This window comes from Pseudorca crassidens, chromosome 5, assembly GCF_039906515.1.
Source record: "Pseudorca crassidens isolate mPseCra1 chromosome 5, mPseCra1.hap1, whole genome shotgun sequence".
Taxonomy (NCBI): domain Eukaryota; kingdom Metazoa; phylum Chordata; class Mammalia; order Artiodactyla; family Delphinidae; genus Pseudorca; species Pseudorca crassidens.
Genome location: NC_090300.1, coordinates 14326863 through 14348070, shown reverse-complemented (window position 1 = coordinate 14348070; position 21208 = coordinate 14326863). Strand labels below are relative to the sequence as shown.

Below are 21208 nucleotides of genomic sequence, written 5' to 3'. Positions count from 1 at the left end.
AGCCGCTCCGCGGCACCTGGGATCCTCCCGGACCGGGGCACGAACCCGTGTCACCTGCATCGGCAGACGGACTCTCAACCACTGTGCCACCAGGGAAGCCCCTCGGTGAGATTTTTAAATCCCGCTAAGCCTCTCTGTTGTAAGCCGCCTAGAAAGAAGAAACACGGAATGAGAGTGTGGTTGGCTGTGTGGTCTAATGGAAAGAACTTGGTGCCCGGCATCCAGAGACCTTGCTTCCTGCGTGACTCACCCCACCTTTCTCCGTAACCTGCTCTCGTCTGTCAAGTAGGTAGGAATGTGCAGCTTAAGTCCCTTTCAGCTTTACCATCCTACAATTTCATGATGGAAAAACGGGCCTTAGGGATCAAGGGGCGGTTGAGGTTGGCCGTTCTGATGAGCGATGAGCAAGGAGTGTCTTAACTGTCTTCAGATATTTGATTAATTGTTGCAGTGACTATTGTTTGCATCTCCAGTGTTGACAGAAGGAGAAGAAATTGCCTTGGACTGAAGCAAGGGAAAAGTTTGGTTTGATGTAGAGGGCTTTTGCACTCTACCGGTGATTAAATTCTGGAGTTGGGGCTCAAGAGAAATGGTGGAATCACCATTAATAAGAAAGAAAACTGACAACATTTGCCTATTGGGGCTCCAGATGGGCTGGACTGAGACAGGGGGTGAATTGATAGTTCCCTAGCTTCAAGAAAGGGAAGTTTTAGACAGTTAGCAACTTAGGCATTTTGTGGATCCAGAAACTGGCAAGCTTGCTGGTTGTCTTTCCTTCCAAGATGAGTTTCTTGTTATTTTCGTTGAAAAGTCAACAAGATAGATGGTAGCTAGCACTGAAGGTTCACGGACACAGGTCCATTACAAGAAGCATTTTAATTCTCACTCTGAAAAGTGAAGTCTATTTCTTACCATCACCGAGCCTTTATGTTACTTAGAGGCAGCAGAAAAATCCAAAGCCATATTGGGTTTGATGACTAGTGAGCAACACATTTAACTATGGAAGTGTAGATTTGACTGCATTAGTTAGAGGGTGGAATACTTTTCTTCTTTCACCAGTCAGCCAACATGGGGTCTGTGTTTTTAAACCATCTTTGGATTGAATGAATCCCTTTACCCCATTTCTAAGACACAGTTGCCAGCCATGGCTGTAATTGCCAGCATCACCATTAGAATCGTTTCGGGGCAGAACTTAGGCTCTGCCCCCAGACCCAGGATAAATAGTTCCCGTTATGCAACCACACCCCTCACCTGTGACGTCTCCCCAGCCAGCTGCTTCTGGTTCCCAACAACTCCTCTCTCCCCAGATTAAAGATATGTTCTCTGGGTCTTAAGGAAAGGATCAAGATTTACATTTCAATGACTTTGTAGAATAATGTTGAGATTAGTGGTTCAAATCCTGAAAACGAATCCATGAAAGAGGTTCTAGGAAGGTCCTAAACAGGACAGGGCAGGATCCCCGGAGTGTTCATTATTCTTTTTTTGTTTTTAAAGAAGATGTTGGAGGTAGGAGTTTATTAATTAATTAATTTATTTTGGCTGTGTTGGGTCTTCGTTTCTGTGCGAGGGCTTTCTCTAGTTGCGGTGAGCGGGGGCCACTCTTCATCACGGTGCGCGGGCCTCTCACTGTCGTGGCCTCTCGTGCGGAGCACAGGCTCAGTAGTTGTGGCTCACGGGCCCAGTTGCTCCGCAGCATGTGGGATCCTCCCAGACCAGGGCTCGAACCCGTGTCCCCTGCATTGGCAGGCGGACTTTCAACCACTGCGCCACCAGGGAAGCCCCGGAGTGTTCATTATTCTGAGGAAATGCCTTTGACAATGACAATGCTTGCTTGGTTCCGGTGTGACTGGTAGTTTCAGCCCCTCTTCATTCTCCAGTCCACTGCAGTCTTCAGAGCCCGCCCTCAGACTCCTCCTCCACACTAACATTTATGTAGCACCTACTGTGTGCCAGCCAGTCTCCAAGCACTTTGCATGCATTCGTTTGATTCTCACAGCTATCATCCCCATATTACACAGGGGTAAGTAACTTGCCCAAGGCCTCATGCCTGGGACTGGGGTCAGGCTTCTAGCCAGCAGCATGACCCCAGCATCCATGCCCTTAGCCACCAGGCACGCTGCCTCCCCGGGGACAGCTCCCCCGACCTTGGCCTTCAGGTCTCAGCCTCAACGCTGACCTCCTCCGCAAAGCCTCCCCAGCCGGCTGCACCCTCCGCCCCACGCCCGCCTTCACGGCCCCCTGAGCTTCTCCACGGCCCATGTTAGTGCAGTTACCACTCCTGCGCAACTGCTGGGCGTCTGCTGTGAGCTCCAAGGGAGCCTGGATTGGCTCCGTCTCCCCAGCACCCAGCACAGTGGATAGGAGCTAAAGCCACAGGTCTGGGGAGTGAGAGATCTGGCCCCTCGTGCCCACGTGAACGCACAGGGGCTGGGGAAGCCAGCGCCTGCCGGGTGCAGGGCCCAGTGGCCTATGGCCCGTGAGCTTTGGTCTGGCTGCAGAAGCGACGCCAGGCAACAGGAACCCGTGGGGAATACCACCTTACTTCCTCTTCTGGGGACAGCTACCTCAGAAACCCAGGCGAAGGTTCGTTGGGTCCTGACCTTGGATCTGACGGGATGCCGTCACTCTGGGGCAGGTACGGGAAACCCGGACTCCCCTGGGAGGCCGTCCCGTGCTGCCCACGTGGTGCCAGCACCTGCAGCAGGGCTGCGGGAAGCAGGAGTCATGCCCAGCTGCCTCCAGCCCGTCCCCTCACCAGCCCTCTCACGTCATCTTTAATCCCATCTGCTGCTCTCGGCCTGCTCAGGGGAGCCCAGCAGGACAGTCCTCAGGGCCAGCACGGCCCTGCACTGGGTGTGGGTGGTGAGCTTTGCGTCAGCGTATTCCTACTACTAATAATAGCCCACTGATTGCTTTGAGAGCTCGTCCTGAACTAGGATGATTTGTGGTTTAGAATGGGCCGTGATTAATACGTTTAGATTACAGATAAATCATGCTTCATAAGAAATGAATTAGAATGTCTCCTTCTCATGTTTTCTTGAAGCCAGTCCCATCAAGCATAACTCTAAAGTAGGATCCAGTTAGAAGTCTGAAAAAATTCAGACAAGGATTGGACTGATGGTCAGTGTTTTGTTACTTATAGGCCACTAACTTTAAGACTCTAAACGTTATTACAATGTTTCTGTTAGGATGGGGTCCGCTATGCTTTATAACAGCCCAGGGCTGCACAGTGGTGGCCACAGTGCCTAGGGCAGCTACTTGGGTCCCCACCTCCATAACCTGATCACCCCGAAAACGCCCCATTCCTTCCAGACCCACTGTGACAGCTGCAGCCCCAGAGACTAATAACCACATGCACAAGCCTCACGCCAAACCCTGCAAGTCTTTGCAACTTTGGTCACCGGGGCCTTGTCAGTGCCAACGATAGCCTTTTTCCCCATTGGCAACCACAGCAAAGTAAAATTTCCTTCAGGAATCCCCACACTTAAAAGGGACATGCAGGATATAGGGACTGGGATTTAGGGGCTTATTTATGTTTTGTAACAAGCATCTCATTTCACACGGAACAAGCTGTGATTCGACTCATGGCTGTCCTGCGGCCGTGGGTCTCACCCTTGGCTGCACCGTAGAATTCTGGGGGGTTTTACAAATCCCAAGGCCCAGGCCACTCCCCAGGGAAACCACCCACAGTCTGCTTATTGAAAAATATATCCAACTCTGGGTGATGCAAGGCATCCACCTGAAGGGTGCAGCTGGGATTCTGTGCTTTTCAGAGTTGAGAGATGGGCGTGGTTCTTGTCCCAGCCTGCTGCTGTGGAGCCTGTTTTTCAAGCGTCATGATCCTTTAAGATATGGGCTAAGAGGTAATATTTGTATTAAATCAAAATACTATATAGATGTTTCTGAGTATAATTGTGGAAAATGTCATTTTAAAATAACTTTTAAAAAACCATCTTCTTTAAAACTATTTTTTAAAAACTGTCTTAAAATACCTAGAAATAAACCTGCCTAAGGAGGCAAAAGACCTGTACTTGGAAAACTATAAGATGCTGATGAAAGAAACTGAAAATGACACAAACAGATGGAAAGATATACCGTGTTCTTAGATTGGAAGAATCAATATTGTCAAAATAACCATACTACTCAAGCCAATCTACAGATTCAACACAATCCCTATCAAATTACAGAACTAGAACAAAATTTTTTTTTAATTTGTATGAAAACATATGTACATATTCCTTTACCTTCTCAAAGCAATCTTGAGAAAGAAAAGCAGAGCTGGAGGAACCAGGCTTTCTGACTTCAGACTATACTACAAAGCTACAGTCATCAAAACAGTGTGGTACTGGCACAAAAACAAATATAGATCAATGGAACAGGACTAAAATAAACCCATTCACCTATGGTCAATTAATCTACCACAAAGGAGGCAAGAATATACAATGGAGAAAAGACAGTCTCTTCGAAAAGTGGTGCTGGGAAAACTGGACAGCTACATGTAAAAGAATGAAATTAGAACATTCTTTAACACCATGCACAAAAATAAACTCAAAATGGATTAAAGACCTAAATAAGACCAGATACTATAAAACTCCTAGCAGAAAACATAGGCAGGACCCCCTTTGACATAAATCGCAGCAATATCTTTTTGGATCCGTCTCCTAGCGTAATGGAAATAAAAACAAAAATAAACAAATGGGACCTAATTAAACTTAAAAGCTTTTACACAGCAAAGGAAACCATAAATAAAATGAAAAGACAACCTACAGAATGGGAGAAAATATTTGCAAATGATGCTACTGACAAGGGATTCATTTCCAAAATAAACAGACAGCTCATACAGCTCAATATCAAAAAAAACAACCAAACAACCCAACTAAAAGTATGAGCAGACCTAAACAGACAGTTCTCCAAAGAAGACATACAGATGGCCAAATGCACATGAAAAGATGCTCAATGTCGCTAATTATTAGAGAAAGCCAAACCCAAACTACAATGAGGTATCACCTCACGCCAGTCAGAATGGCCATCATCAAAAAGTCTACAAATAAATGCTGGAGCGGGTGTGGAGAAGAAGGAACCCTCCTACACTGTTCATGGGAAAGTAAATTGGTACAGCCGCTATGAGGAACAGTATGGAGGGCCCTTAAAAAACTAAAAATAAGGCTACCATATGATCCTGCAATCCCACTCCTGGCATATATCTGGAGAAAACCATAATACGAAAGGATACGTGTACCCCAATGTTCATTGCAGCACTATTTACAATAGCCAGGACATGGAAGCAACCTAAATGTCCACTGACAGATGAATGGATCAAGAAAATATGGTACATATATACAATGGAATACTACTCAACCATAAAAAAGAATAAAATAATGCCATTTGCAGCAACATGGATGGACCTAGAGATTATCATACTAAATGAGGTAGGTCAGATAGAGAAAAACAAATATCATATGATACCGCTTATATGTGGACTCTTTTTAAAAATGATACAAATAAACTTATATACAAAGCAGAAGTAGACCCACGTAGAAAACAAACTTAGGGCTACTGAAGGGGAAGGAGGAAGGGAGGGATCAATTAGGAGTTTGGGATTAACATATACACACTACTATGTATAAAATAGATAACCAACGAGCTCCTACTGTATAGTACAGGGAACTACTCAATATTTTGTAATAATCTATAAGGAAAAAGAATCTGAAAAATACATATACATGTATAACTGGAAAAAAAAAACAACCCTATCTTCTTTTCGAACAGAGCCTTCAGCCTTTCTGTAAGCTCTGGGGCTTGGGTGTGAAGTTTGCTCAAAAATCAAAAGGAAAACGACTGTACAATGTGGCTGTGTAAGGGTTTTCAATTCTGCCCTATAAAAATATATTAAAATGTGTTTTATTTTAGCAAATTTGCAAGCAGGTAAAAGACTTACCTCATTAAATAATTTACTTAAAAGCTTGGAGACATGCTTAGAAATTGACATGGGGCTTCTTATTTGTTTTAAAAAGGTACTTGTCTCCACCACCCCGGGGTGATGGGAGATGGCCGTGCCCTGACTTACCTGGTGGCACCTGAATCCTGCTTTTTGTCTTCTTTCTACAAATGACGAGAAAGCAGAGCATGCTCAGCTGGCTCTGCTGCTTCCACAGAAGCTTTGATCTCTACTCCAAAGTCATCCAGCTGCTGCCAGGAGTTAGAAACTTAGGAAGCGTGAATAGGGGACACGAGGCTATAGGACTTGTCGCTGCAACATGATAAATACTCAATACTCACAGTGCACTAAACTCATAGATGATTTATTGCTTTAAGTAACTAAACAAGAAAGAGAAGAGACAGGATGTTGGTCAAGACGGTTGACACTCTCTCCAAGGTTTGCCAGCTGCATCTACTTAAAGCCACATTCTGGACGATATAAACACATCATAGCATACATGGGAAGTGACTTGGCTAATGACACATGATTAAAATAGCACGTAACAAGGGCTCGCCGCCAGTCGGTTTGCCTTGAAATGACAGAAAGAACGTGTGTTCATGTGATGTGCTGAATACAAAATCTTTAAAAAAATTTTTGGCATTAACACTAACACAGAATACTTTCTTGGACATTCTGCAAGAGTGGGTACACACACAGAATTACCTCTTCATTTTCAGATTACCAGTATCTATGGGAACACTTGGAGAAAAGCCAGGAGGTGGGGCACCTCCCCTCCCAATGTTATTTTCTTTGCCAAAGCAGCAAGGTCCGGGTGGGGGTTAGATGGAGAAAGGCAGCCCGACTGGGCACCAGGGGTTGTTACAATCACCAAGTAGCTGCAGCAGACAGCACGGGCTGGACACGGCCATCTCGGGGTGTGGGGATGAACAACTCAGCCTTGACTTGTAGACAGGGAGGCCCGGGGATTTGGCCCGAAGGCCCCCTGGAGGCTCTGGGTGGGGGTGGGCACAGGCACTGGATGGCCCAGCCCCTCCCTGGAGGAGTGGTGTGGAGCCGGGGCTGGGCCTCCAGCCCGCATGTCTGGAAGTAACCTGTCCTCTTGTGTTCTAACACCAGGGCCTTATGACACATTTCAAATGGATGTGCAGAAACCAACACTGTCAGGGAGCCAGCTCTTCCTCGGAGGGCTCAGGTAAGCTCGCAAGGAGAGGTCAAGCCAAGCCGAAGGGTAACACGTGACACCAGGGCACATCAGCCCCCAGCTCAGCTGGCACCGTGCCCCAGGTCTGCCAGCTCGTCACGCCTCAGCACCACCTGCTGAGCCTCAGTTGTCCTCTGCTGCTGCGGGCTCTGCAGCCACCTCCTCAGCATCCCCCTCCCCGGCATCCTCTCTAGGATCAGGACTGGGGTGCCCAGTGCAGCCCCCTGCCGGGGCGGGGCTGTGGCCGAAGGGACCGTTCTGCACGGCCCCAGCCTCCACCCAGAGCCGGCCGTCAGGACACAGCTTTTCTCCCGGGACCTCCGCCTGCACAGGGACCTTCACCCCGACGGAGGCCCAGTCCTCCTGCTGCAGCCCCGGCACATGGTTTTCCACGTCTCCGGCTTCGGGGAGCTGGTCTTCTGGATTCCTCTCATTTTCCTCTGCCTGCTGCTTTTCTCTGGCACCGAGTTTACCTCTGGATTTCCTCATCTGCCTGTTGTGCATTTCGTCTCGGGAGAATCGCCACTGAAACTAGAAACCAGAGACGATGGGGATAAATACATGCATCCTCGGTGAATCTAGAGCTTCCCCTGGATGTCTGTTTGCATTCACGCCCACGCCACTTCTGGCAGCAAGGCGCCATGCCCGGTGTCCCCGGAGCAGGGCATTCCTGGCACCAAACCCAATCACAGCCCAAACGTCACACCCACCCAGAGCCCGCCCATCCTGCCGTGGCGTGTATTTTAGATGTGGATTCCAGGGTTTTGTAGGGGACGAGGGGTATTTCTTTCAGCTGGCCCCATACCAAAAGAAGGTGCTGAAATCCTATCGTTTGGAGGACAAGGATGGGTGAGGGGACACGGGCCTGTTCTTCCTAAGTGCCATGGCTCCGGCCACTCCTTTCCACTCTGAGCAGCTACAGATACCACGCACTGGTCACCGCCTCATCAGATCACCCCAGCCAGAAGGGCACTGAACCCGGGTGCTCAGGTCCCCCCGTAGGATGGGCAGGCTGACAGCCCCCAGCCAAGCTCCTCTCTGAGTCCGGCCACCTCCCCAAAGGTCTCACTCCCTTCTGGGGGCAAGCTACGACCAATGACTGGTCCAGGCATGGACAACGGCCCATCCTCCTGTTTCCAACTCTGGGCAACTCTAAAAGACCATCCCTGCTCCAGAGCTACGATCACAGCCCAACATCTCCCTCTGCCCACTCCTGCGCCCTCCTTCCCCAACAGGTGTTATTCCCAAGGGCACTCCCCCTAAAACCGCATCCAAATCCATCTCAGATGCTGCTTCCCAGGGAGCCCCACCTGCATTTCCCTGTGGGACAGGGAAGTCTATGGAGCTCAGAGAGGATCAAGCGCACAGTCAGCAACAGAGCTGGGCAAGGACGGGGTCGCATCAAAGCCGTGGAGGGAGACCGCCCACGTGAAGCGTCCACCGCCCCCGCCCCAGACTGGCCTGTGTTCTCATCTATACAATGGGGGGAGTAACCCTAACTTAAATCAGGGTCGATAACTTTTTCTGTACAGAGGCAGGTAATAACTATTTCAGGCTTTGCAGCCTTATGTTCTCTGTTGCAGCCATTCAACTCTGCCATAGCACAAAAGCAGTCATGGGTAACACGTGAGCAAACGGGCATGACTGTGTTCCAATAAAGCTTTATCTACAAAAACAGGCAGTGGGCCGGATTCGGCCTGAGAGCCGTAGTTTGCCAAACTCTGCCTTAGAGGGTATTTATTTCGATTCAATGATGCAATAATCCACACAGCAGGCTTAGCACTGTGCCCAGCACACAATACACCAGTGTGTCTGCCGTTACCATTACTGACACAAGATGTGAGTCCAGAAGGTCAGGGATGCCATCTGTCCTCTGCACCCCTGCATCCCTGGGATACAGCATGGAGCCTGGCACAGAGAAGGTGCTCAAAACCTTTTGTGAGATGGATGAATGGAAGGACGGCAGAGCCCGGCCAAGTTGGCCAAGCTCCCTGTTTCAGGGGAGCCAGTCCTGGAATTTTAAGAGTCAAAACACAGCTTGGGGCTTAGTGAGGAGTTACTGGTGCATCCACACATCAGGTCTGGCTGATCTCCAGAAAGAGAAATTAATTTGAGGGAGAAAAGAGGGGGAAAAATTCAAAGTCCTGCTGAGTCTGCTGACAGCAGGAGCTGCTCTGGAGGAAGACAGTTTGGGAGCCTGTGTGCTTGGAATAAATCCGGGCGAATGAGCCGCAGCAGACACAGAAACGTGAAGGGTAGTAAAGGAAGACTCGGAGAAATGGGTCCCTGTGTTTACAAAAGAGGGATGCACTCCTGGGTAACAACGCAGCGAGAACTGTGGCCTTCTTCCACTCCCCAAACGTAAGGGGTCCCCCAGTCTTCCTGAGCAAAGGCCCCTCTGAGCCCTGCCATCCTGGGGCCCCGGTCCCCGGTGCTCAGAGTCAGAGGCCGGGAGCTGCGTGCTGCACACCTGGGGTGACACCAGCCACAGGGTCCTGGGGACGTGCCAGGCCCAGCTGTGAGAGGCACGGAGAACAAGAGCGAAGCCCCGAGAGTGCTGGGTGGGGGAGGACTGGAGTCAGGAGGCCCCGGGGAGAGACGGGTCTTGCTGGGAAGAGAATCGGGGGCCTGGACCCCGGGCAAGAGCCTCGGCCACCCCGCAGGTGCAGCTCCGGGCCCCAGGGACACGTGGTTGCGCTTGAAGTTCCACTTCTTTCTTTCGTTTCATTTCTTTCCACTTGAGTCGCAGCACACTGGTTTCACCAAATATGGACTTAAATCTAAGCCATTCTGTGACTGAAAGAAAGATAAAGGGAGCCGTCCGTTCGAATGACTTCTGGCGAGGCTAGAGAGGGGAGCCCAGGAGGGCAGCTGCACCATCAGTGGAAAACCATTTCCTAAGGCTTTACCATGCATAGATAAATCTGAGTACTTTGCTAGGAAGAAGCAAAAATGTGCTATGTAAATTCTTAAAAATCTGCCAACTCTGTGGCGTTTTCGGTGGTAGAAGCCTACTTCCTCAAATAAGACATCTGCCTAAACACACTCAGGGCTCCGAGGCTGAACACAACCTGGGCTTCATGTGTTGAGCCCCTTTTGGACAAGACTGGTAAATTTGAATATTCCATCAAAGAAGAGGAAAAAGAGTGAAGTGCGTGCTGAGGTTAGGATTTAACATTGATCCTGTCTTCCTCCACCCGCCCTCCCTGCAAATCCCAAATGAGTTCACCTACAGCGTTGGCTGGGTTTCCCCAGGGCACTCCTTTTTGGGGGTTCTCTTGTACGATGGCTGATGGACTTCCCTCTGGGGGTAGTTTGGGTTTCTTCCACCCAAGCCATGAGTTTGCAACAATGGACCCCCTCTGCAGGTGAAGTGGTGCCTCAGACCCCAACCCAAAGGCACCCACTTCAGTAGACACTGACAAGCAGGCATCTTGGGGCCCCCTAACCACCAGTGCAGGACCAGGACCTCTGACCTCAGCACAGATGCTGCAGCCTCCAGTGCCAGCCCTGCATGGCTCTTGGGTACCAGCTCTTGGGTACCACGCAATCATGCTTCATAACTGCTGCCTTGTCGTGTGCAGAAGCTGCTGCATTTTAATCCCAGCCCAAATGGAAGAGCCCTTTTTTTTTTTTTTTTTTTTTAATGGATGTCTCCAAACAGACCCTCTGCATTTTGCATGTTCTTAGAAAAAGGCCAGTCAAACGGGCCTATATATAGCGATCTGAAAGGCAGTCAACTCTCAGAGAAGCTAGAGGAAGTTTTACTTTTGCCAGAAAACTCGGGAGATTGCTTCGGCCGAAAGGCCCTAAATGCTAAGACACCCAAGCGTTACACGTAGTGTGGTGGCTGAGACCCCGGTTCAAACCTCGGTTCTGGCATTCGTTAGCTGTCTGTCTTTGGGCAAGTTATTCATCTCCAAAAGAGCTGCCCCTGCCCCCAGGTCTGGGTGCACACCCCGGGGGCCAACCCACACCGTAGTGGATGGGCACAGCACCCTCTGCGGGTGGGCGGTGTATAGCTGTGCCCATTCTACCTGTACCAGACTCCATCCTGGACCCTGGCTATTTTCTAATGCAAACCCGATGTCCTCTCAGAGGCTGCTCTTGCTATAAATGAACAACAGACTCATGGTTCCCCGGGTACCTGGCCATATCCAGTTTCCTGTAGAGGACACTGCATTGATCTCCTGATATAATACGACAGAAGGACACAGACTGGAAAGGGCCTGTGGCGGGCACACCAGCCACTTTCTCCAGGACCCTGCCTGGGCTGCTGGGCAGAGAAAGATTTGGGACTGTCCATGCCGAGCTGGATGGGAACTACTCCAGCCCATGTTTTTCTGTCCTTCGGAGTCATCCCAGAAAAACCTGCCAGGCCAAATGTCTTCGAGGACTGCACCGTTTTCTGTGTCCTCAGATGGGGAGTGGTGATGTCACTGACTCCCCAAGCTGCCCGGGGTCCCCAAGCCACCACAGCTGTCCCGGTGCTGCAGCCAGGTCACCCGGAGGCTCTGGCTGGAGCCTTCTCCTTTCCTTCTCTCCTTTTGAAGGGAGCATTCTCATGAAGCAGGGAAGTAGCAGTGGCCCAAACTCAGGGTCTATATAATCTAAAAGCTAAATGTTCTGAGTGTCTCACACTGGGACAAGCTTTCCCATTTCCCTGAATCCCCAAAGCGGTACTCTCATTAGGCATTGTTACCACCATTATTATGATGAGCAGGTAGAGGTTCAGAGGGGTTAAGTAACTTGCCCAAAGTCACACAGTCACAGTCTTTATGGAACAACCAAAACTACACTTGGCCCTTGGACGATGCAGGTCCACTTACACGCGGATGGTTGGCAAGAGTAAAAACTACAGTGCTGTTCGGTCAGTGGTTGGTTGCATCCTCGGGTCAGTGAACCTTGGATACGGAGGGCCCACTACAAATTACACTCGGATTAACCTCCACGTTGTTCAAGGGTCGACTGTATTTCAGATCCGAGGCGGTAGAGCTTTCCGTGCGCAGGCTCTGAGGGGAGAACTGTAGCATGCACAGCCTGAGCAGTTCCAGGGCGAGTCTCTGAACCCAACCAGCAGCTGCAAGTTGAGCAGGGTGGATGGGCCTTCCTGAGCCGGGTGTGTGTGTGTGGCACGTGAATGTACTGCCGGAACCTAAACAGAAAAACCCCGACTAGCGGTCCATGCCAGAAGTGCGTGCAGAAAAGGAAAAATCCTCCGCTTTACAGCAGCGTGTGTGTCCAGAGCTCCACGTCAGCAGGGCTGGTGATTTCATTCACACATTAAGAAACCATCCGTATCTGCCTCCACTTCAAGTAATTTAGTGGGAAGGCAGACTTCTCCCGTGTCATAGAAATCACCTGTTACCTTCCAAGGAGGTTACTATTTGCTTTGAAAGCCACACTCAGAGGTACACAGAGAGGTTTCTTTCAAACGGTGAAAGGTCTTGACTGGAGGCTTTTGTCCACTTGGCTGATTAAAGAGGACTAAATATGCTGCAGCCTTGATGTTTGAATCTTGCAATCTCTTGTCTGAAATTTCAGTGCTAGACATACTGTGCATGTCCCGGGCTCAGAAGTTTGATTATTCACTCATTGATCCAGCAAGTATTTGTTGAGTACTAACTAAAAGCCAGGCACTGGGCATACAACAGTGAGGACCAAAAGGGTCTGTTCTCACAGAATGAACGTCTGATTCTACTGGTGGAGGATTGATCCCAAATAATTAGAAACGGAGAGGAGAGGAACGTGGCTCTTCCCAGTGAATCACAGAGGAGCCTGGCTTGGTCTAAAAGGAGAGAACACCATCCCCAAAAAATACAAAGGAAGAGAACATCTGGGGCAGAGGAACTGCCCAAGCAAAGGCCCTGTGGCAGCGAGGGGGCATGGACGCGCATGAAGGCCAGAGTGGCTGGAATGCAGAAGATGGGGGCCAGATCCCACAGGGCCGTGTGGACCGCCGTACAGGCTTCCCTCTTTATCTTAAGAAAAACCCAAAGCTTTAGAACCATTTTAAGCAGTGGAGTGACACGATTCAATTTACTTTTTTTGAAAGTTCACTTTGGCTCTGAGTGGAGAACATATCTGAAGGGGACACCTATCATCAGGAGATCGGAGTAGTCCAGGCTGGTGGTGATGGAGAGAAGAGGGGGTTCCAGAGTGTCTAGGACCTAAAACAGATGTGCCTTAAGGACAGACTGAATATGGTGGGAAGGAGATGGAAGCACCGAGGGCGACCTCTAGGTGTGTGGGAGCCTCTGGGCCATGGAAGCGCTGTTCCTCTAAGGTCGGGGGGTGGGGTGACGGCCGGTGCGGGAAAGGGCAAGGTCACAAGTAGCCGCAGGGCAGATGGAGCTGGGGTCCCAGGGGAGAAGCCAGGGCTGAACATGCAGAGGTAAGACTCGTTGACACAGAGGTGGTGAGTGAGATTTTCTCACTCTGGGGGTGGATGAGATTTTCTAAGGAAGAGGTGAGGGAAAATGGGGAGAAACGGGGCTAGAAATGAGGATCTAGGTGGGAAACCAGGCGAGAGTGGTGGGACAGCCGAGAGAAAACAGTGCTTCGAGCGATGGAGGGCATGAACGGTGTCAGTGACGCGGGGTCTAGGGCACGGTGAGGATGGAGCCATGGCCACGGGGCGGGGGGCACCGTCTCCTGGGAGCAGGACGATGACCCGTCAGCTGAGCGAGGAGTGGATGACGGGGGTGATGGGATGCTACAGTCCCCCCATCTGGGGCTGTAACAGTGAGGTGGCCTCCCCAGGTCACACAGAGGACAGTGCTTGTCACCCCAAGCCCTGGAATGAGCAGGTCTGCCCGGGTTCGTGCAGCTCACTGGGGGTGGACGTCTCTACCGCCCAGAAAAGGCTGACTCCCACCTCCCTGGATTTCCCCTGAGGTACGCTGTTCTACTTTCTTACAGCAGCCTTAGAGCTCTACCCCTAACGTCCCCCTGGCCTCGGGTTTCCACTGGCTTGTCCCCTGGGTGAGATGCACAGCCTTCACCAGGATCAAGCCGCCTGTCTGTCCTTTGGGATCTGCTGGCACCGCAACCAGGACGCGCTGGCAGGAAAAGGCAGCACCACGCCCTCCTCGTCAGGGCAAAAGCTGGGCTTTGCCTGGCGTCTGGCGGGAGACCTCGGCGGTGCTGCTAGAATGTCCCTGCGTGAATGCACGCGGCTCCACAGCCCAGGCAAAGCCGTGGCTGGTGGCAGCCCGGGGCCATCCGTCTTCCAGCTGGTGGCTGGCTGCTCCTGGTGGGCAATGGTGGCTTCGGTGGCTGCCTCTGGTCCTCTGCTGCTGTCACCTGTCACACTGGCATCTCCGAGCTTGGAGAGCCCTTCCTCTGCACTGCACCCCAGCTGGCTCCAGAGCTACTTCCTTGGCGTTCCTCCCACCAGTGGCCGCCCCCCCCTCGGATTTGTTGGCTGCAGAGGGGCTGCTCCAATCTGTTCACTGGCTTGGTGCTGCCGTCCGGGCTCCACGTCCCAAGAACATGAGGAACCGCGGGTGGGGAGCTCGGGGATGGTGCCCGGCGAGGGGACGGGCGGGTCTGGTGGGCTCTGCCCCACAGTGTGGCCTTGCCCGTCACAGGGGGAGCCAGCTGGCTCCAGGGGCTTGGCAGCTTCCCTCGACTCTTCCCGAGTGACCGTGAACACGGGGGTGTGAGGCATCGGAATCACGTCACACAAGGGGAGGACTTGGCCTCAGTCTCAAGAAACACGGGAAAAACTCTGAGAACGGCCACGTCTCTCAGTGCCACTGTGTTTCTGGGACAGTTCACGTGACGTCCAGGGACAGGGGGAAGGCCCCTGGCCACCCCAGGACAGCCTGGCCTGAGGACTCACTCCACAGGGGAGATGACCTCTGTCTGTACCAGCCACTGCCACTCAGACCTGCAGGGCAGGGCCTGTGGGGAAGGTCGTCTGGCAGGTTCTCTCTGCCAAGCTCCCCAAACTTCTGATGTCCCAAGGGACCCACGGGCAGGGCAGGGCGTCAACCAGCTTGTAACGAGATTAAGAGATACAGAGAAGCTGGGCATGAGCTCAGCCGTCCCAGCCCGAGTCACGCTGCAGCTGCCTTCCCACTCCCCCTTCAGCCTCGTGAATGCTGGTGGCTTGGGCATCCTCGCAGGAGGAGACCAGCGACAAGGCCCTCCGGTGCCCTCCCTGCCCCGGATGTGACTCATGTCGTGAGGGGCTCAGGTGTCCCCAGGCTCTGGTGAGCAAAACAGAGCAAGCAAAACAAAGCAGCCAAGGTCACTCACCTTTGATTCCTTCTTCTTGATTTTCTGAGGTAGACACGGTCTCTGAAGAAAGACAATCTGCTTGGTGGATACGTTCCCCTCCCTGTAACACAGGCAGAGCTGAGAATGAGTCCTTTATACCTAGAGGAGCCCCGCACCTCACACGGAGGCCGCCGTCCTGAACGTCATCCAGGCCGGCTGCCCGTGGGAAGGAAGGTGGCCGCCCGAGAGTGAGAGGTCGGAGGTCAAGAAGCCCCCCACCTTCCCACCCCCAGGCCACCCACCCTTGCTTGCTATCGCAGGGGCCCAACTAAAGCTCTGTGTGCATCCTTGAAAGGCAGCTTCCTGGCTGAAAACCCCCTTTCCCATGATGTGAAATGACAGCTACCATCTTGGCCAAATGATGACAAAGTGGCCTCAGTGAATATCAGAGGGTGGAGGCCTCTTCCAAGTCTGGGAATGAGGCCGAGGAGGGACCTGGTTGGCCTGGGATGGGTGGCCAGTGAGGACCTGAGCGATTACAGGAGCTTGGGCAGAGGGCCTGGCTGTGCACGGGTCCCGGCCACCACCCTGAGTCACCCTGAGTCACCCTTGTGAGCAGCGGGAACTGGCATTAACGAACGGGCTGGGGCACTATTCATTTTTATGGCACAGGGGGTGTGCCTTCCTCCCAGGAAGGCAGGCTCTCAAGGAGCTGCCTTTAAAGGTGCTAGAAATATTGTGATGGAGATCATTGTTTTCTGGCCACCGCGAACCCCGCGCCTTCGGATCACTTTCTTAAACCTCTATTTGGCAAACGTCTTCTCTGCTGAGGTGATGTGTCACTACATGGGGTGCTGGAGGGAAAGGAGGTAGAGGACACTAGCATTTTCTATTTTGTGCTCCGGCCGGGCTGGGCGATTGCACCCGGCGCTCCAAACAATGGGACCCCTACTTCCACCAACGGGACAGGACAGGACAGCTCAGCTTGGTCAAGGACAGGCCAGGGGTCACACAGCGGGGATTCTGCCCGGTCCGTGTACTCTCCACTCCACCGCAAGGGTCATTTAAGGCCAGGAAGGTGGAGGATCATGGAGGCTTATTTAGAAGGTGGGACTGCTTGAGACAGAGAGACCGTCCCTACCCTCCGGGCTGCGAGCACAGAGCCAGCGGGGGCTTCACATTCAAATACATTCTCAGGGGGGCTCTTGTCCTCTGGAACGGAAGGCAGGCAGCATTCTTAGTTGCACGGACTAGGAAACTGGCTCAAAGAAGCTACGTGGACTTGACCAAGGTAGACAGCAATCGGCTGACTCAGGACTTGGGTTCAAGCTCTGGGTCACAAACCCGGAGTTCCTTCCCCTCCACGGCACCACCCTGTGCCCACAGAAATCTTGGCCAAGAAGCAATACGGAAATCTCCCAGTGGCGCAGGGCCCAAGGGCGGCTGCAGACTGGCTCCTGCAGCTGCACAGACCCGGGGCATGGGGGACGTGATGAGGGCCCAGGAGAGGCAGTGATGGGCGCCCACACTCCCGCCTCTGTCTGTGCTCTGGGGCTGCACCGCCTGCTGTCGCCCGGGTCACTAGCCTTGCCTCAGGCCGTCCATCACCTGCGGGCGTGAGTATGCAGCAGGACTCAGGTAGCGTGGGGCTGAGGGCCATGGGAGGGGGCACCCCCAGAGGTCAGCAAAGTGGTGGCCCGTTGTAGACTGAGGGTCTAGTCGCGGGTTCTGCCACTTGCTGGCTGTGTGGCCTTGGGTATGTGATGGAGCCTCTCTGAGCCTCCGTTTCTTCATCTGTAAAATGGGAACCACATCTATGCTTACCACCCCACAGGTAGTTAGAAGGACCAGCTTGATAGCAAACCCAAAAGACAGATGGAAGGGCTTTTAGGGTTGGTAAGACTAGGATAAGCCCACGGGCTCAAGGGACGGCAGGCAGAGCTGAGGGTGGACAAACGACCATGAACGTGAAATCGTAGGGAGGGCCACAGCCGGGGCTGAGACTCCAGGGCCTCACGTCCCCTTGGTGGGGCTACTGACCAGCTCCATGACCTTGGGCTAGCGCTTCAACCTCCCCGGCCACACTTTCCTCAGCTATAAAATCGGTTAAATACAACCAAAAAAATCCCACCTCACCTCACAGGATTTTTTGAGGCTGAGATGAGACTTTGCATGCGTGCCAGCAACGTGACTGCCTAGCCCAGCTCCCCACGTGGGAAGAGGGGTGCTCTGGGTGGGGGAGTAGTTAAGACTCTGAAATCCTGACCCTGCCGTTTCCCAGGCAGAGAACTGATGTAACAGCCCCAGACTCACAGGGATTCAATAAGTTACGCAAGGAAGAGCTTATGGGGAACAGTGCAAGTGTTCAGTAACAGTAATGATGGTTATTGTTACCTCGTTGTCTTGACGACAGGAGTTGGCAGCACACAGGTGAGTTGCCAGCCGTAGGCGGCCAGAGAGTTCAGCAGGGGCACGTAGTCTGTCTGCACCTCGACACCCTGGGGAGAAAGGCCACAGTCAGGGCTGCAGCTGCCTCAAGCCAATGACGTCTGAGGGACGGAGAGGGGACCGTCCAATCCACCAACCCAACAAAGCCGAAAGGGGCGGGATGCCCTGTAGCCTGGGGCTCTACTCCAGCTCCGAAGATGCTTCAAGAGCTTGGAGCCCAACTGCCAACATGGGATTTCTTTCCAGCCCCGACTCAGTCTGTGCAGTTGGCAAAGAGACAGAGCCAAAGGGTTGATCCATTCATTTTGTTTTATTCTTGTCTGGACAAATAGCCTCCTGTGAGTTTCACTGAAGAAACACCATCACTTCTCCTCCAAGATGTACCTAAGCCCATGACAACACCCGCTGCTTGGATGGTTTCAGAGCATCTTGTGGGGAGTTAAATTACATTTGACAAACGATCGAGTCATCTGCATCCAGCCACAGCGGCAACACACACACACACACACACACACACCCTGCACGTGCACACAAACAGGGCGCTTCACCTGTGTTACACATCCTGCCGTAAAGGAGTAGATGAAAGTTGTTTCATTTGGAATCAGGGAGGAGCGGGGGGAGGGGACTGACGTTTGCCTTTCAATTTAAAAAACCAGTCCTGCCCCCACAGGGAGACAATCCCATTGTGAAGCCGCCAGCCCGGGCCTCACATCCTGCTTTCTCGAGAGGCAGGCTAACTTCCGACTCCAGCCCCCGCCCTCCCTGCGTAGACTCTGCACCCACTCTCTGCTCGGTCAGCTCCTGGTAATGGCTTCAAACACTGCTGACACGTGTGTAGAGTCCTTCCAGCGGAGGCCGCCACAGGACTCATTCAGCAAGTAACCTGGAGCCCAGGTGGGCTGGAGGTGAACGAAGGCACAGTCCTGCTGCTGGAGTTCAGTCCAGCAGCGGCCACGGCACAAACACGCATGTGACCGAAATACAAAACAGCCCACTGGCAGGGCCATGAGGCTGGACTGTTAGCAAAAAGATGGTGCGATTGTGGTCAGGGCGGGCTTCCTGGGGCTCAGGGGCTGGGTGGAGATGGACAGGCGGAGCTGGGGAAGAGGCATTCCGGGGGGGGGCTCAGCACAGACAAATGGCAGACCGCGAGGGGCCTGGAGCGCTGAGAAGAGGATCCCCTGGGGAGCGGCGCTGCTCAGAGGGGACCGCCCACGGTGAGGGGTTATCCCGCTGGAGGCCTTTTGGGGACAGAACCAGGGGCCAGAAGAGAGATGAGGGAACAACCAGCCCTGCTTCTCCCAAAGGCTTTTAAAACTCCTATCACTGGGCATCCATCCCAGCGTGGTTACCGGGCAACCAACGTACTCTCGGGGAGCCTCAACTATATAAAGTCTTGGCCTATGTCAGTGGTTCTCAAAGTGTGGTCCCCGAGCCAGCAGCATCACCTGGGAACTTGTTAGAAATAGAGTCTTGGGACCCCACCCAGACCTGCACAATCAGAAACTCTGGGGGTGGGACCCATGGGTCTGTTTTTTTTTCTTTTCTTAATTGAAGTGCTGTTGAGTTACAATGTTATATTAATTTCAGGCATACCCCATAGTGATTCAATATTTTTATAGATTGTACTCCATATAAAGTTATTATAAAATAATATTCCCTGTGCTGTACATTACATCCTTGTATCTTATCTATTTTATACATAGTAGTTTGTACCTCTTAATCCCCTTTACCTATCTTGCCCCTCCCCCCTTCCTTCTCCCCACTGATAACCATTAGTTTGTTCTCTATATCTGTGAGTCTGTTTCTGATTTGTTATATTCATTCATTTTATTTTTTAGATTTCATATATAAGTGGAAACATAAAGTATCTGTCTTTCTCTGTCTGACTTATTTCACTAATAAGCATAATACCCCCCAGGTCCATCCATGTTGCTGCAAATGGCATTATTTCATTCTTTTTATGGCTGCATAGTATTCCATTGTATATATGTACCACATCTTCTTTATCCATTCATCTATTGATGGACACTTGGGTTCCTTCTGTATCTTAGCAATGATAAATAATGCTGCTATGAACACTGGGGTGCATGTATCTTTTCTAATTGGTGTTTTCTTTTCTTCGGATACATACCCAGGAGTGGAACTGCTGGATAATACGGTAGCTCTATATTTTTTAAAGAGTGCTTCCAGTAGTTGAGATGCAGCTAAGTCTGAAAAGTACTGCCTAGATAATCAATTAGATTTCTACGGATGACAGAAAAGAGTCTGCAATTTTGTGGCCAGAAATGATCAGCTGTTAACTTTTGAATTTCCTCGAAAGGAAAGCTGTTACCTTTCCTTTCATCCTCCAGGAGGGGAGAAGTCAGGGGACTTTGAAAGGCTCTGCTCTGTTACTAATACTGGTTCAGCAGAAAGCAATGGAGGGGGGAAGGGGAGAAGGTGGGGGACAAAAGAAGGGGGGTGGGTGGGCAAGGGGCAAGGGAAGGAGGAGAGGAAGGGGAGTTAATGAAGGAGGAGAGCAGGAAGAAAAGGAAAAGAGAGGAGAGACAGGTACAAATACAACCAACTGACGGGAGAGGGACAGGCAACCCCACTCTGGCCCCGTCCCTGAAGCCCCCATTCAGGCCAGAGGCGGCAGCGGATGACCCAGCCACCCCTGTCTCTGCTGGTCCCTGGACACACGGGACCTCCCTTCCACCAGTTACGGCCAGTGTCCCTTGTGCTGGGCAGGGCCCTCACCACCTGCTGTGGCAGCTTTATCCTGAGAACCCGTGCCCCCATCCCTGCATTCCTGATTTAAAGAGAAGAGAGAGAAAATGGTCCATCCACACTCAAGCTCTGCAAGGTTAAGATTACTTGGGTCTATCAAGAATAACCTTCCCACTTTATCAAGCACTCTGACAAACCAGCCACAGACAGTCGCCATGGCAACCAGGACAAGCGTGGTGCTCACAAAGCCCTGAGTGGCAGGATGGAGTCCTTTTATTGGTGCCTGTGCCCCGGCCGGGTTTTCTCCTTGGGTACCCAGCACGGCGGGACAATGGGCACCCCTGAGGCCGCCTGACCCGCCTGCCCAGACAGGCCTCGAAGGGCTGCTTCTGCTTTGCTCTATTTTATTCCCCTCATTCACCATCTTAAAGAGAAAGACGGCAGGATTTCTCCCCGACAGCTTTTCCCCTCAAGGTAGGGGATGTCAGCCAGAGGGTACAGAATCATAAAGACTAAAAGGAAGAAGCGAAAACACAGCAAAACATGACCCTGCTCGAGAGAGCTGAGAGTTCAATCACAAGTGTTCCCAGCCGGCTGTCACAGGACGGGTTGAAAAGTAAAATACAAATGGTAGGGGGTGAGGTGTTTCATTCTGCCAGACTCTCCCACTCCAACCCTCT

At 51.9% G+C, this 21208-nt stretch overlaps 1 protein-coding gene across 3 annotated transcripts in view; it reads right to left on the bottom strand.

Moving 5' to 3' along the window:
- Positions 1 to 6286: 6286 nt before the first annotated feature.
- Positions 6287 to 21208, bottom strand: part of RFTN1 (raftlin, lipid raft linker 1) — a 204511-nt gene continuing 189589 nt past the window's right edge. For all 3 annotated transcript variants that reach the window (XM_067737398.1, XM_067737397.1, XM_067737396.1), the window contains 3 exons: positions 17763 to 17866; positions 15408 to 15489; positions 6287 to 7673 (listed from right to left, as the gene is read on the bottom strand). In XM_067737398.1, the coding sequence (XP_067593499.1) occupies positions 7266 to 7673; positions 15408 to 15489; positions 17763 to 17866 (594 nt within the window). In that variant the 3' untranslated portion in view covers positions 6287 to 7265. The remainder of the gene's footprint in view (positions 7674 to 15407; positions 15490 to 17762; positions 17867 to 21208) is intronic.